The 13846-nt window shown below is 46.8% G+C and overlaps 2 protein-coding genes across 9 annotated transcripts in view; one reads left to right on the top strand and one right to left on the bottom strand.

Moving 5' to 3' along the window:
- The window catches only part of Setd2 (SET domain containing 2), a 106390-nt gene extending 98148 nt beyond the window's left edge, over positions 1-8242 (top strand). For 2 of the 6 annotated variants that reach the window (XM_004640783.3, XM_023700658.1), the window contains 3 exons: positions 5703-5786; positions 6963-7064; positions 7413-8242. In XM_004640783.3, coding sequence (XP_004640840.2) covers positions 5703-5786; positions 6963-7064; positions 7413-7574 — 348 coding nt within the window. In that variant the 3' untranslated portion in view covers positions 7575-8242. Of the gene's footprint in view, positions 1-741; positions 868-1207; positions 1261-3879; positions 3994-5702; positions 5787-6962; positions 7065-7412 lie in introns of those variants that run through there. The other 4 variants (XR_002817974.1, XR_002817975.1, XR_002817976.1 and 1 more) reach the window with 4 other exon arrangements.
- A 2973-nt stretch (positions 8243-11215) lies between these two features.
- On the bottom strand, positions 11216-13826 carry LOC101581338 (death domain-containing membrane protein NRADD). 3 transcript variants are annotated; one of them, XM_023700673.1, is made up of 5 exons: positions 13634-13826; positions 12732-12851; positions 11944-12133; positions 11700-11842; positions 11216-11612 (listed from the first exon to the last, which is right to left on the bottom strand). In XM_023700673.1, exons 2-5 carry the CDS (start codon positions 12772-12774, stop codon positions 11293-11295), a joined length of 696 nt encoding a protein of 231 aa, XP_023556441.1. In that variant the 5' UTR covers positions 12775-12851; positions 13634-13826; the 3' UTR covers positions 11216-11292. The 3 variants fall into 3 exon arrangements, with proteins under 3 accessions (XP_023556441.1, XP_023556442.1, XP_023556440.1); XM_023700674.1 differs by having other exon boundaries at positions 12732-12843; XM_023700672.1 differs by having other exon boundaries at positions 12732-13826.
- Between the last annotated feature and the right edge of the window lie 20 nt (positions 13827-13846).

The following is a 13846-nucleotide window of genomic DNA, read 5'->3' as shown; positions in this document are numbered from 1 at the left end:
TTTTTTTTTTTTGGTGGTACCAGGGATCAAACTCCAGCTGAGCACAGTAGTTTTTTGCAAAGCCATAAAGTCAGAACAAGACATAAGTAGAGAGCAGTGAAAATTCTTTAATATGATGAAGGGGCCTGCCCGTTAGCTCAGTTGTTTAAGTGCCTGCTTATGTAAATGCAGTTAGGTGCAGGATACTTCGGTTCGATCCCCAGCTTCTCATGCCTTAACAGACCTGTCCTTAAGGTAGTCTCAGCCAGTCAAAAAAAAAAAAAATAATAATAATAATAATAATAATAATAATAATATAATAAGATGATGATGATGATGAGAGTTTGCTCTTTTACATGGAGAAATAAGACATACGTGGTGTCATAAACCTGTAGTCCCAGCACTCAAGAAAGCTGAGACAAGAGGATTGCAAGTTTGAACCCAACCTGGGGCAGTTTAGCAGTTTACAGAAACCCTGTCTCAAAATAAAAAATGGTTGTAGCATGAGGTCTCTGATTCAATCCCTAGTACTATACAAGGGGGGGGGGGATAAATAAATGAAAGGGAAAGGAAGGAAGGTAAGTAGGGAGGAAGGTAGAATTAGGAGGTACTTCAGTAGTAGGATCCTTGCCTAGCACATGTGAAACTTCAGGTTCTATCCCTAGTGTCCTGTTAATATGATGAACATATGGTAAATATTTGGCAGTTAATGAATGCTTTTAGTACAGGAGAATCAATCAGTTGTTTGTCCTTCTGAAACAGGGCCATTTGAAAAAGTGAGCTTGGACAGATCAGATGGAAGAGTGTTACGATAGTTCGGGCAAACAGAGCTATTGAGGAGTCTGGCAAAGACATTTGGGAGGCAGTATTCATGACTTAGCAAATCAAGTGAGTACAGAAGGGGCCCACCACCCCTACTTTTAGCCTGAGTGGATATGATTCCATCACTCAGTCGAGGGAATGAAGGAAAGAGCAGGAGAAGGTATGGAGTAAATCCAGTGTGGAATTTGAGCATCCTGCAGATTTCAGAATAGCAATAGCTGATAGGTGATCAACTCTGGCTTGAGTCATCAGTAAATCGCTGCTTGCTGGAAAATTAAAGTGTGTGGAGTAGCCAAGGAAAACTGTATAATGATCAGAGAGTTCTTGAACCCTGATATGTGGTAGTAAAGCTTTTGATAATGAGATTAAGCATCGATGAGAGCCTTCCTTCTCTGTTTTCCTCCAGTGTTGTTCTCTACTCTTGGTCATCTTGTACTCTCTTCCATCATCCATCGTGTGGTGAGTGTAACTCAAATCTTCCCTTTTGAGAACCTCAGACATGAATCATTGCTGACTGCTTGCACAACTGAGAGCAGTTTATTTGCTGCTACTTCTGGCTTAAAATTAACATTGAGTCTCACGATATAATAGGTGTCCCTATTGTGTTAAAGTAGTTGTAGAGTATTTGTTGGGTTAAGTAAGTTGCAGAGGGTGGGATCAGGGATCATGAAATTTTTCAGTTGATCCCAGTTTTTGCAGAATGATATCATTTCACTTCCCATAGAGATGCAAGTCTCTATGGAAAAGATAGTTAAGTTGCTCTGTTAGCACAACCTGGCCATCGGCTTGGAGACCAGAGAGAAATTCCCAGGACTGCATTATATTTGTGGACCAGGTACAGAGTAGGAAGCCCCTTGGTTCCTAGTAATGTCTGAAAGAACTTTAGTTCAGGATGTTTTATCTTGCCTTTTTTTTTTTTTTTTTTTTTGTGATGGTGGTAGGCAGTTCTTGGAATGGAACTCAGAACCCTCTCCCCCTAAATTATATCTTGAAATTTTTAATTTTTAAATATTTTTTAAAATTATATTTTGAGGCAGAGTTTTACTAAGTTGCTCAGACTGAACCTCAGCCTCTCAAGTAGCTGGGATTATAGGTGTGTGCCACTATGCCCAGACTAGTTTAGGGCAGTGATGGCAAACCTTTTAGAGACTGGCTTATTCATTGCAGGGTGCCAATACTAAACCTAAATAGTGAAGTTCTAGTTTAGGATAAACAATTGAAGCAACTTGGCTGGCCTGGGGGTGCTCTGTGCCTGCTGCAGCACATATCATAGATTCCTCGCCACTCTTCTAGGTTTGTTTTTGTCAACTTTGCTTCCCTCTGAGTGAAGCACTTAGAGCCTATATATGGTCTAGAGTTTTGAAATAATCTTGCTAGAATAAACTGTAGTAGTCTTTTTGTTCTGTCTTCCCCTTTTTGTTGAGATTTCTGTGCACTTGGGAGCCTTTTCTATACCCAAGGAAATAGCCAGTTCGTTGTTTGTGCTGCTTAAAGTGGTAGCAACTCTATACACTGAGGTTTTTTTTTTTTTTTTTTTTTTAACTCAAGGATGTTTTCTTAAGCTTTTAAATAATGTTCACATGTTGTAAAATTGAGGTTGAATTGTATTTTTAGGATTTCTAACTCTGCCTTGTCTTCTGCTTGTTGATTCATGCTACCCAAAAGATCCCATTCCTTTTTTTTTTAAAGAGGGTCTCACTGTATAGTCCAGGCTGGCCTTGAATTGTATAGCCAGGGTGGCCTCAAATTCACAGTTAGGGGCCGAGGAGATGGCTCAGTAGGATAAGGTGCAAGGTCCTGAGTTCAATCCCCGGTTCCGCAAAAAAAAAAAAAAAAGAAAAGAAAAAAGAAAAATTCACAGTGAGCCTCCTGCGTTGGCCTTGTAAGAACTGGCATTAAAGTGTGCACCACCACGCCTGGCTTTATATCTTCATTGAGTATCCTTTACAGTTCCTGTTCGAAAATATATTTAATTAGATTCACAGATTGGTACTAGCTGAGTATATTCTGCTGTCCTTTTGTTGGGCTCATTTCTATAACTCAGCCCACACCAGGTAGTTCCAGTGTTCGTGAGCTTTGTGACCTATTGTGTCTGTATAATAAAGGATGGATTTGCATTTGTTGTATTTTAATGTGAGTGGGTCCCAGAGCCACCAAGTAGTAAACTTAAGGCCACTGCTGACTAAGCCAGGACTCAGGTTTCACCCTAGTTAATGTGAAGGTACTGAGGCCTCCCTTGTATTCACAGTAGGTTTCTTGGAAATCTAAATATGCCATAAAGAAAAAGACTTGACAGCTGGTCAGCTTCTAAAAGCAGCTCTATATGAGCAGCATAGAGAAGCAAACTGATTGTTGCTGAGGCTGTGGAACCACATTGCTTTTTATGTATTAGAGTCCCCATTCTATTCTGGTGTGTTTTTCAGACTTCAGTGAAGCCTTTGACAGGTACATAAATATCCCCTAACCCACGAAGTAGGTTATTAATGTGTCCAAGACCAGTGGTCCAGTCTGATGTCTGATACAATTTTTAATTATCACTGGACATGGTGGCACATGCCTGTAATCCCAGCACTCAGGATGCTGAGGCAGGACGATTGTTGCAAATTTGAGGTCAGCCTGGGCCAGGTAGTTCAAGGCCAGCTTGAAATGCATAATAAAACCCTGTCTCAAAAAAAAAAAAAAAAAAAGACCAAAGAAACAGATAACCATTTTAAATTCTGAGTAGGCTTTTGGGAAAGGTATCGACAGTTGGTTTTACTGTTATATTGTTAGAAAAGCTAAAATTATAAATGGGACTTTGTAAGAATGAGGATGGGGACAATCCCAAGCTTTGTAGTGTCAATAACAAGGGCAGTCCTCAGCTGTGACTCAGCCTCTCATCTGGCTTCTATGCTTGGCATTGGGCTTGAAGAAATGTTAGTTTCAGACATTACTTCCTATCACATTTGTAGACCAAGCAAAGAAAGGTTCACAAATTTTGGTGCTCCTTAGAATACTTCACTTTAGTTTATGATTTCTGTGATTTAAGTTTGAGAATTACTCATTTGAACATTTCCTTTCTCAATCCCAATTGGTCAGTGCTCAAAAGGACCCAGCAAGTTATGACAATCCTTCTAGAGCTTTCAGTGACAGCAGACAGCCAAGTACAGCATTGTGCCACAGACTCATCACCACTGTACTAGATGGAACTCGGTGGGTTATGTGTATTGGACAGTTTCTTCAGCTTTCTGAACACATACCCTTTTAGAGGGAAGCAGGGTCTTCCTATGTACACAGCACCTGCTAAGCCTGGCATCCTTAGTGAGTCCAGGATCCTTGAGATGGTTGTCATTCTTGGATCACTTTTATACCCCTTTCTACTGTTCAATTCTCAAATCTACAAGATAGTAGCTAGGGATCTATTGAAGTTTAATAATTCTTGAGCCTTTGCTATCAAAGGTCCTATTGTGCAGTGCACTCATCACTGTGTAACTGGGAAAAAGAAAAACAACAACACTTCAAAATAGTTACTGTCAGCATTTGCGAGGCTGAGGCAGGAGGATTGTGAGTTCAAGGCTGGCCTGGGTTACATAGTGTGTTCAAGACCACCCTGAACTGTATACATCAAGACCCTATCTTAAAAAAACAAATAACAGTTATTCATGTTTTATTTTTCAGAAATAGGTGGATCTCTGTATGATAACAAATTAGAGAAAGCTGTATTTATTTGTACTATTCCAAAACTAATGGGATGCTACCTATTTTGGGAGCTAGTCAAGATCAGAGGGAGATAAATAGCTTCTTCAGCACCAAAGCCTTCATGCTGTGCTTGAAAATAAATGAAATAGAACTAGAAGTATGAAATACCTCTAGCATCTGCTGTAACTTCTAAATCCATCTGCATTAACTGTTAATCAAAACGGTGTGCTCATAATTCTTCTTTTCCATGGAAAAACACCTTTAATGAAAAGGGGCCTGAGTGCTGGTTGTGGGCAAAGGTGGTGGGGAGCTGGCCAATATGTCAGGGTTGCTAGTTCATGACCTGTTTGCAGTGCGTGATTAGAGAGAGCTTGTTAGCCTTTCGTCTAGCATTGTGTGAAGGAAGTGGTCCTAGGTTTATCACTTTGCCAGCTTTGGGCTAAGCATCTTCTGTGTCTTAGCATCTACTTATCTGTTCACTGGCTTGAATAACACGACTCCCTACTGCCGTTGCTGCCACTGTTATACTCATCCCTTAGTCTTTCCATTCCTGAGCTAAAGGTGTCAGCTTCAAAGGAGCCAGTCCTCGTGCTGAAACTATCTTCTAAGAGCATAGCCAGGTCCATCTTTGGAGGAAACCTGATGAATAACACATACCTGCAGAGCCGAGCATTTTCCTTTTTTCTAGAACCTTAGAATATGAGAGACGTAGAGGTCGAATTCCTTGAGTTCAGGCCTCACTTGGCAATGTGTGAAGCAGAGCTTAGAACAAGGACGTCGTCTGGGTCGTGCACTGTGTTCTGTTGCAGAGAGTGACTCTAATGCTGTGTGAAAGATCTAGCCTCTGATCTGACTCAGAGGAATTCAGCTTAAGTGGGGGAACCTTCACTAGATGACAGGATTTGAAACAGAATAGCCAAGTTGACTAAAGGCCATTCTCCTGAGTCAAGGTTGCTAAAGTGGATCCCAGTTCAGGTAACCCAAATGGAAGAAGAGGCATTCTGGCTGGGTGCAATGGCACATGCCTGTAATTACAGCACTGGGAAAGCTGAGACAGGAAGATCATTGTGAGTTTGAGGCCAACTGGGCTACGTAGAGAATTCAGGGCCAGCCAAGACTAGCAAAACCCTGTCTCAAAACAAACGTGATAAAGGGTATTCTGAGGATAGTAAGAAAGACAAGGCATTGCTAAATTTCTGATTTCTCATGTTTTCCACTTCTAGACATCATCAAAAAAGCCCAAGACAGCAGAAGCAGATACCTCCAGTGAGCTGGCTAAAAAAAGCAAAGAAGTATTCAGAAAAGAGGTAGGTTTGGTAGAACCCTGCCCTTCCTTGTTTCAAATCTGTGCAACATTTCCCTTGACCCAAGATGGGCAAGAATATAAGGCTTACCTTGTGTGTCTTGCTTAAGTGCTGCTTTTCCCATTGAGAACCCCTCAATCACTTCTTACTGAATTGACTGCCTCTACAAACAATACAGATCTGTTTCACTACCGGCCTCCATAACCTCTAAGTCAAAGGAAAGCTGTATATAGTGTTAGGCTATCTTTTTTTTTTTCCTTGAATGTCCCATTCGGTGACTGCCTACTCAAGGGACTGAGAAAATGCAGCCCTTTAGTCCTCCTTGGGTTGGGAGGTGAAGGGTAGTCTTGGGAATCAAACAACCACAGGTGTTTTGCCACTGAGCTACATCCTCATCCTTTTTTTATATTTTGAGGCAGGGTATCATTAAGTTGTCCAGGTGGGACTGGAACTTGCATTCCTTTGACCTCAGCTTTCCTCAGTGCTAGGATTAATGTATGTGCCATTGTGCCTGCCTCAGTCCTCTTGTCCTGTGAATATCTGGAAGCTCAGTAACAAAGTAGCTGTCACTGGCCACTTGTTCCCTTTGTCCCCAGTGATTTTACATACTTCCTAAGTACAGTTCTTCCAGAGGTCCGTGCCCTCTTTTGAGAGCTACTGGGCAGGATAGACCCTACAGAGATGGCTCAAGGGAGGACACTGGCAGTGATGAAAGGCAAAGGTTCTGCCATGGGTTGTCTTAGTCTGGCTGGCATATCGTTTTCCATTGGCATCACATGGCTGTGATATGAAGCAAGCAAAGGGTAGTCCTTCCAAACTCCCAGTGACCTTTGAGGACAATATACCAGGGGCTACTGGAGTTACAAAGGCCAGGAAGGGTAGCTCAGTGTCCTTTGCCAAGGTCACAATATAGTGGCTGAAACCTGAGGCCACAGTACGAGTCTTGTTGCAGGGTCCCTCAGTCCATCCAAGAGAGGATCTTTCCTCCTGGGGCAGAGCCAGGATCTTCTCTTGGGCTCACTGGCTTGCTGGGACTCCGCTGTTGAGGCCAGCCATTGTGAGCGAAGAAGAGAGACACACTCACTGGCCATGCTCGCTGCCTTTTCTCATTGTTCCCCCAGCACAACCCTTGCCTGCTCTGTACTGTTGAGCAGTGTGCTCCCTTTCCTCTGCCTGCAGATGTCTCAATTCATCGTCCAGTGCCTGAATCCTTACCGGAAACCTGACTGCAAAATAGGCAGAATCACCACAACTGAGGATTTCAAACACCTAGCTCGCAAGGTACTCTACTGCCTCTGGTCTTTTGGTGTCTTGACCAACCTATGTCTCTTCTAGGATGGCCCCTTTGTCATAGAAAGTGGTTTTACTGCCCAGATGTCAGGGCTGGGGGCTCAGGAAAAGATGGAAGGTTTGGGGGGGAGAGTACCTTACTTGAGAGCAATAGTTGTCTAAGAAAATTTAAGTGCTGAGCTTCTGGTGGTCGTAACTATGAGCCAGCCCGATCCATCCCATTATTCAACTCCCAGTCTCAGTGATAGGGGCCCTGAAGCACCAGGCTGGGTTGCTGTCTCCCTCACATTGTTTCCACTCTGATGGGAGCTGTGGTCTCTTTTCCTGTACCCTGGACAGCTGACTCATGGTGTTATGAACAAGGAGCTGAAGTACTGTAAGAACCCTGAGGATCTGGAGTGCAATGAGAATGTGAAACACAAAACCAAGGAGTATATAAAGAAGTACATGCAGAAGTTTGGGGCTGTTTACAAACCCAAAGAGGACACGGAGTTAGAGTGACTAGTGGGGCCAGGGCTGGAGGATGGGTGATCAGATAGGCCAGACTCTGGGCAAAGAAATTCTGTGGGCCTCTGCCCCACCCCACCCCCACTGCTGGGGCTGTGCTACTGATGACACATCACCCTGGGAACGCAGGCCTTCAGATGTCAACTGAGAGCCACACATTGAGCTCCATCTACAAGTGATGCCTAGTTTCGAGCTGTTGGGGTGTGGTTAGAGGCCATCAGAGAGGCCATGGCCCAGGGAAGACCCTGGTCGGACCTGACTTAATCCCACTTTCAAACCTGGGTCTCCTCCTTGGTGGTGCTGTCAGCGCACAGACCCATGCGCATCCCTGCCCAAGACCCTTTATCCGACGATCTGTATTATATTTTAATGTATATGTGAATATATTGAAAATAATTTGTTTTTTCCTGGTTTTTGTTTGGCTTTTGTTTTGCTTTTAGCCTCTATGTGCTAGGATCACAGAAAGACTTTGTAAGGATGGTTTAAGTTCTCCTGCAAGGTTTAATTTGTTATCATGTAAATATTCCAAAGCAGGCTGCCTTGTGGTTTTGGCTAGCCCTGTGCTCTGTTGATAAGATTGATTTACTGCTTAAAATCACTTTACTTTATCCAATTTTTACTGAACTTTTTATGTAAAAAATAAAATGAATTAAAGAACTTTGCATGTGTGTTCTGTAAAAGTTAATGAAGCATGTATGTTGTGTGTAATGCTGTCCTTGGAGAGAAAGAGATAATGGCTGTTGTGTAAAGTCCAAGATTAATCTTCACTATTGGCTTTTATTAGGAGCCTTGTTCCTACAATCTGGTTGCAGCTGAAGTAGACAGTTGTCCAGAGGCTGACATCTGTGGGCTTGGGATCTTGTGGCTGCAATTGGGGTGGGTCAACTTGCACAGACATGTGACCTAAGACCTCATTGGGACTGAGCTGCTTTGGTTAGTGGGTATGCCAAGATACAACTGCCCCTTGATAACCTCCTGTGTAAGGAGAAGTACTGGACCTCTTTCCTTCTCCAGAGGGTTGATTTCACCAGTACACTGGAAATCCATTCCATGTGTGGCACAAAAGTGTGACTCCCACTATGCCTCCCAACACCCTGAAAGGACAGTACATGGTGGGCAGAGAGGACCTATGTACTGCCATGGACATGACAGGGCACTGTACATGGATGTGAGTGTGGACATCATGCAGTGGTGGCACCCTTACCACTTGTTGCTGTCCATCTGAGCAATGAGGAAGGCCCAGAGCTCCCACCGGTGGCTTGCTCACATTAGTGGCTACCATATCTTAGGCTAAAATAAAGCACATACTGGTTGCTAGACACAATGCTGAGCATATGAGGACTCAAACTGTGGTCATTTAACCCTCAACGACCCTGAAGCACACAGATTGGCCTGTTGAGGCCAGTGGCTGATGAGGAAATAGGAAATGGGCTCAAGAAGGATGAATAACTCATTTGCAATTCTAGTATTAAAGGAACTCTTGAACAAGGACAGAAATCCTTACTTTAGGGTAATAACACATGCTTCCCTCAGTATTTATTGGGGATTCTCTCAGGACCCCACTGGATACCAAAATCTGGGTACACTAGTCCCTTAAATGACATAATATTTACCTATAATCTGCACACACCCTCACCCATACTTTAAGTCATCTCTATTACTTGTAGTATCTAGCACACTGTAAATACTGTCAGTGGTATTTGGTTCGTGTTGGTTAAATTCAGGGATGTGGAGCCCACAGGGACAGGTGAGGGCTGTGTGTTTTCCCATGATACTGCAGTCTTCAAAACTTCATGAAGCACAGGATTTACCCAGCCCCCTTAACATTTTCTAGTTGTGCCTATTAGAAATTATGTTCAGTTCATGTGCTTGAGCATGCTAAAGGAAGCATTCCTCTTTTGGGTGGGTTCGAAGTTGCAGTACCTGGGTGTGGCCACATGCACTGCAGCTCACAACTAAATCAAACCCAAGGTTTTGACCCACGGCTCTAGGTTTCAGATTTCCCAAGGCCAGTTATGCAGTTACATAGTGGTCACCAGGGCCCTGTCACTTGTCAGCTAACACACCTTTAAGGGAATTCTTTGTTTTTCACACCTCTGATGAATCTTCTGTCTCCTTTGAAGCTTAAATCCCCTACTTTTGGAATGCAGTGTACCAGTGTGTGCCACTTGTAGAATTTTATACTCATTGCTGACCCAACCCTCAGTAGCCCTGTCTGATTACCCACTCACAGGGGAGTGGTGTCCCTAGCAAGCTGGCTTGAGCCTTCCTTCTTGATCCTGCAGGGTTATGGCCCGAAGCTCTTCTAAGCATGAAGGTGGGCTGTAAACTCCCTGCCCTTCCTTATGTAAGGGAAGGTGATGGAAAGCACCCCTTGTAAATGATTCTTGGGAGCAACACAAGCACTCTGTGACACATCGGGGACTAATAGAGCAGCCCATCCCAGTTGCACCACTTCAGTTAGTGGACAGGATTGCCTTGGGTCCTGATACATGCTGTAGTGGCAGCTGTACACAGTTCCTAGGTAAGACCTGCTCACTGGTGCCACCCATCCCAGCTCTGCCCTCTAGAAGGCACAGTAACCAAACTGTCTTCGCCTGTATCCTGTCCTGACCTGCCAGAGCAGCTCTGGAAGCCTGCTTCTCTCCTAAGTGCAGTTCTAGTGTTAAAGAGTCCTTCCTTGCTGTTCATGGTCTAGAGGTGAGCTGAGGTCCTCAGTAACTAGCTCCACCAACCAGCCTGCCTGTCACCTGTGCAGTGGTGCAGGCCTTCAGCCTTTCCTTCTGTCATCACGTGACAGATCTGAAGAACAGTCTCAAACAGCCGCCCCTTCTGTAGCCATACCATGCCAAACGTGCCTAATCTCGCCAAATAGCTGCTCAGTGTGATACAGCCAGTGAAAGGCAGGTGGCAGGTGCCAGGTGGGAATTGTGATCTATGCCTGCTGAGCCCACGCATGTCTAGGAGGGCCATGCCTACCATCCCAGTGCTTGGAGAGGGTCCTTCACATCGCAGGCAGTGACAGCAAACCACTTCAAGCTTCCAGTGATAAACAGTGCTGCTGCGTGTGCCATAGTTTTGCCACTTCTGTCCTAGGGACTGCTCCATGCCTTTTTTTTTTTTTCCTCTGCCTACCTACCCTGTCCTTTGGACATTAACCTACTATGTCCCCAGCCCCACCATACCCATGTTGGGGGGGGGTAGTGTTTACTAGAAATCAAACTCAGGGCCTTGCACTTGCCAAGCAGGTACCACTCTACTGAGCTACATCCCCAGCCCTCACCCCAATTCTGGAGAGTTTTCACCAAGTTGCCCAGACTGGCCTCTTAACTTGTAATCCTCCTTCCTTGGCCTCTAAATTGTGGGGTTACAGGTATGCACCACTATGTCTGGCACCCCAGCCCTTTTCTGGGCTCAAGAAGCCAGATAGAGCCAGTACAAAAGTCTAAGGTACCTTTAATATATAATATAAATGTAGAAAAACAGTTGAGCCTAGATAAGAGGTGGTGTGGGGACTGGGTGGGCAGCATCCCTCTTCCCATGTGTTTGGTGTCCTGGTCACTTTCCAGGAAGGAAGCACAAGAGATAGTATTTGCAGCCTCTGTCCCATCCCCATCCCCACCCCCACCCAGGACAGTACACCCTGAAGCCTGCAGTGCTAGAAACCCATGAAGGCGAATTTGTGCAGGGAGGCAGGGGTGGTGGGGTTCCCTCACACCACAGAGCAGCCTTCCCCTGGGGATCCCAGGACCTGAACCACATCTTCCCGGCCCATGGCAGCGAGGGCATCCTGTAGGATCCTGAGGGTAGCTTTGCTGCCTTCTTGGCTGGCCCAGTCCTTCAGTAGGTTATAGGCTGGCACCTGGCCCTGGGCCATGATCTCTACAACCTCAGCCTGGTACCCAAGACGACCTGCCAGGCCCCGCCAGCCCTTTTCAGGTTCGCTTGACACCTCCAGGAGCTGCTCTACTTCCTTCTGCTGCTGCCGAGGGAGATGAAGGTAAAGTCGGCAGCCGAGGTCAGGATGCAGTCCTGGGGTAGAAGATGTGAGGGTCGTGAGGGGTGGGGATGCAGGGCCCAAGGGTGCCACAGGGCTACAGAGTGAGGAAAGGGGCTCACCCTGGCTGGAGGTGCAAGACTCTAGCCTGCTAGGAGAGTCCAGGAAGATGCTGCTACGGCCAAGCCTCTGATCCTTGCTGAGGGCTCCCAGTTCTGCGGTCCTAGCTTTGGCCAGCTGCTGTCTTTGCTGATGTGAGCGCCAGCTGTGGGGAGCAGGGGGTGCTTGCCAGTCTGCTCCCACCTCCGTCAAGGCCAGGAGCTGCCTCAGAGTCCAGACATGGAGGGGCTGTGCCACGACACCTACCATTTGAAGGCCACATAAGCAAGAAGACCAAGGATCACAGTGGCCAGAAGGGCACAGTAGACCGGAATGATGCTGCCTGAGGCCCCTGGAGGCTCAGGGGGGAATGGGGAGGAGCTGTTGGGGGTCAGGGCTCCCCCAGCTCTTGCCCATGCTCCTTCCCTGTCTCTGTCCTGCCCTGTCAGGGTGTTATCTGTGGAGGAAAGGATAGGGTCAGGAGCAAGGCACGAGGCAAGAGTCCCTGGCAGCCTCACCCAGACCTTGTTTCTGAAACCTTCGTAGTCCTTACCACGTAGAGTCAAAATGTGCTCCACGGCACCAGGTGTTTGCTGGCCCCCTTCCCACTCTAGCTGCTGCCTTGCCTCGGCTTGCCACGCCGACACCCAACCCTTCCCTGATTCACCCTGCTCGCCCAAGCTTCCAGACTCCTCTTGCTGCTGCCTTCTCTGACAAGCCATTGGGCATCTCCCACCCTGGAAACCTTCCTTGGTCTCTCCTTTCTGACTGCAGTTGTGCCATGTGTCTTCCATGGCATTAAACTCAGTCTCCCCCACTCACAGTGCCCTGCGAGCATTGTGTTGGGTATTCGTGCACAGGTCTTACAGGTTATTGCAAAACAAGGTGAGCTAGAAGCAAAGTAAAAGCTACTGCTGTCTTAGTGAAAGTTAGTCCCCCTCCCATCCAGGGCAGATGAGGCATAAGGGACATGGACCCCAGGGTCTACGATCTGCAACATTCAGGGTGGAAGCTGCCCAGCTGGGGTGTCTCCATCTGGAGTGAGGGATGCTTACCTACAGAGGTCACGCCTCTGCTGTGGCTGGAATTGTGGAGCATGGCCCTGACTGTGGGCAGGGTTTCCTAGGGCTGTTTCTCAAAGCAGGCCAGGGAGCTGGGAGGCTGCTCCTTGGAGTCTGGAAGGGAAGGTTGCATGGATGAATTGCTCCTCAGGTCTGATTATCAGAAGTTCTTTTCACTTCCCCTCTCATATTCCATCCTGACTGACTCCAGAGCTGTACCAGTTTCCTATATCAGTTGAGATGGGGAAGACAGGGCAGGCTCGAGGTAGCCAGACCATCAGTATGGAAAAGAACAGGTTACAAACCACCTATCTGTAGGGACCAGGAAGATGGCTCAGTGGAATAAGCGCTTCCCTGGCAAGTGCAAAGGCCCCGGTTCTGAAAAGAAAAAGAAACCACCTGTTTCAACGACCTGGACAAACACCTGGTCTAAGTGCTGGATGAGAAGAGAGGTTAAGGAGTCAGGCTGTGAGGCCATCTCAGCTACAACCAGGCTGGAGAAGCTCGGGCCAGTGGGGGCTCATCTCAGGCATCTAGGCATGGGCCCCTGAACTGTCCCAAGGTAGAAGGACTTCCCAAGACAGTAGTGACTATGCACTCAACCCTCCAGGTCAGTGATTGCGTGGGCCAAAGGGTTCTGGGTGGTTGGTTCTTACCAGGGTATCTAAGAGGACCTGAAACCTGAAGAACAGGGCCACTCATCTCGTAGTGCTTCTTGAGGTCTCGGGCCAGACCTAGGGCAGTGTTATGATCCTTGCCAGGTGTGTCACTTACCACATGGGGGGCCCTCCCAGAATCCTGGTTGGTGAGTGGTCCTGCCAGATGGGAACTCTCCCCGCCTACCCACCCCACACCAAACCCACAAAACAAGCACAAACAACTGACTTCTCACATACCCAGCTCAGACGCGGGCACCAGCAGGTCCAGTGAGGCTCAGTGTGGGCAGCCCTGGCTCCCTCTGCCCAGCACCACCGGGTGTTCTGCTCTAACCCCTCCTGACCTGCTGAACGCTCCTCCGGAAGTGCCAGGATCCACCGGGCCGGATGGACCTGGGCCTCTGAGGCCACGGGGCTGCCCTCGGCTGCAGGAGGCCAGCAGGAATCCTGGAG

This window comes from Octodon degus, unplaced genomic scaffold, assembly GCF_000260255.1.
Source record: "Octodon degus isolate 3935 unplaced genomic scaffold, OctDeg1.0 scaffold00126, whole genome shotgun sequence".
Classification (NCBI taxonomy): Eukaryota; Metazoa; Chordata; class Mammalia; order Rodentia; family Octodontidae; genus Octodon; species Octodon degus.
Note: the sequence above shows the minus strand (reverse complement) of the source record. Positions and strands in the feature narration are given on the sequence as shown.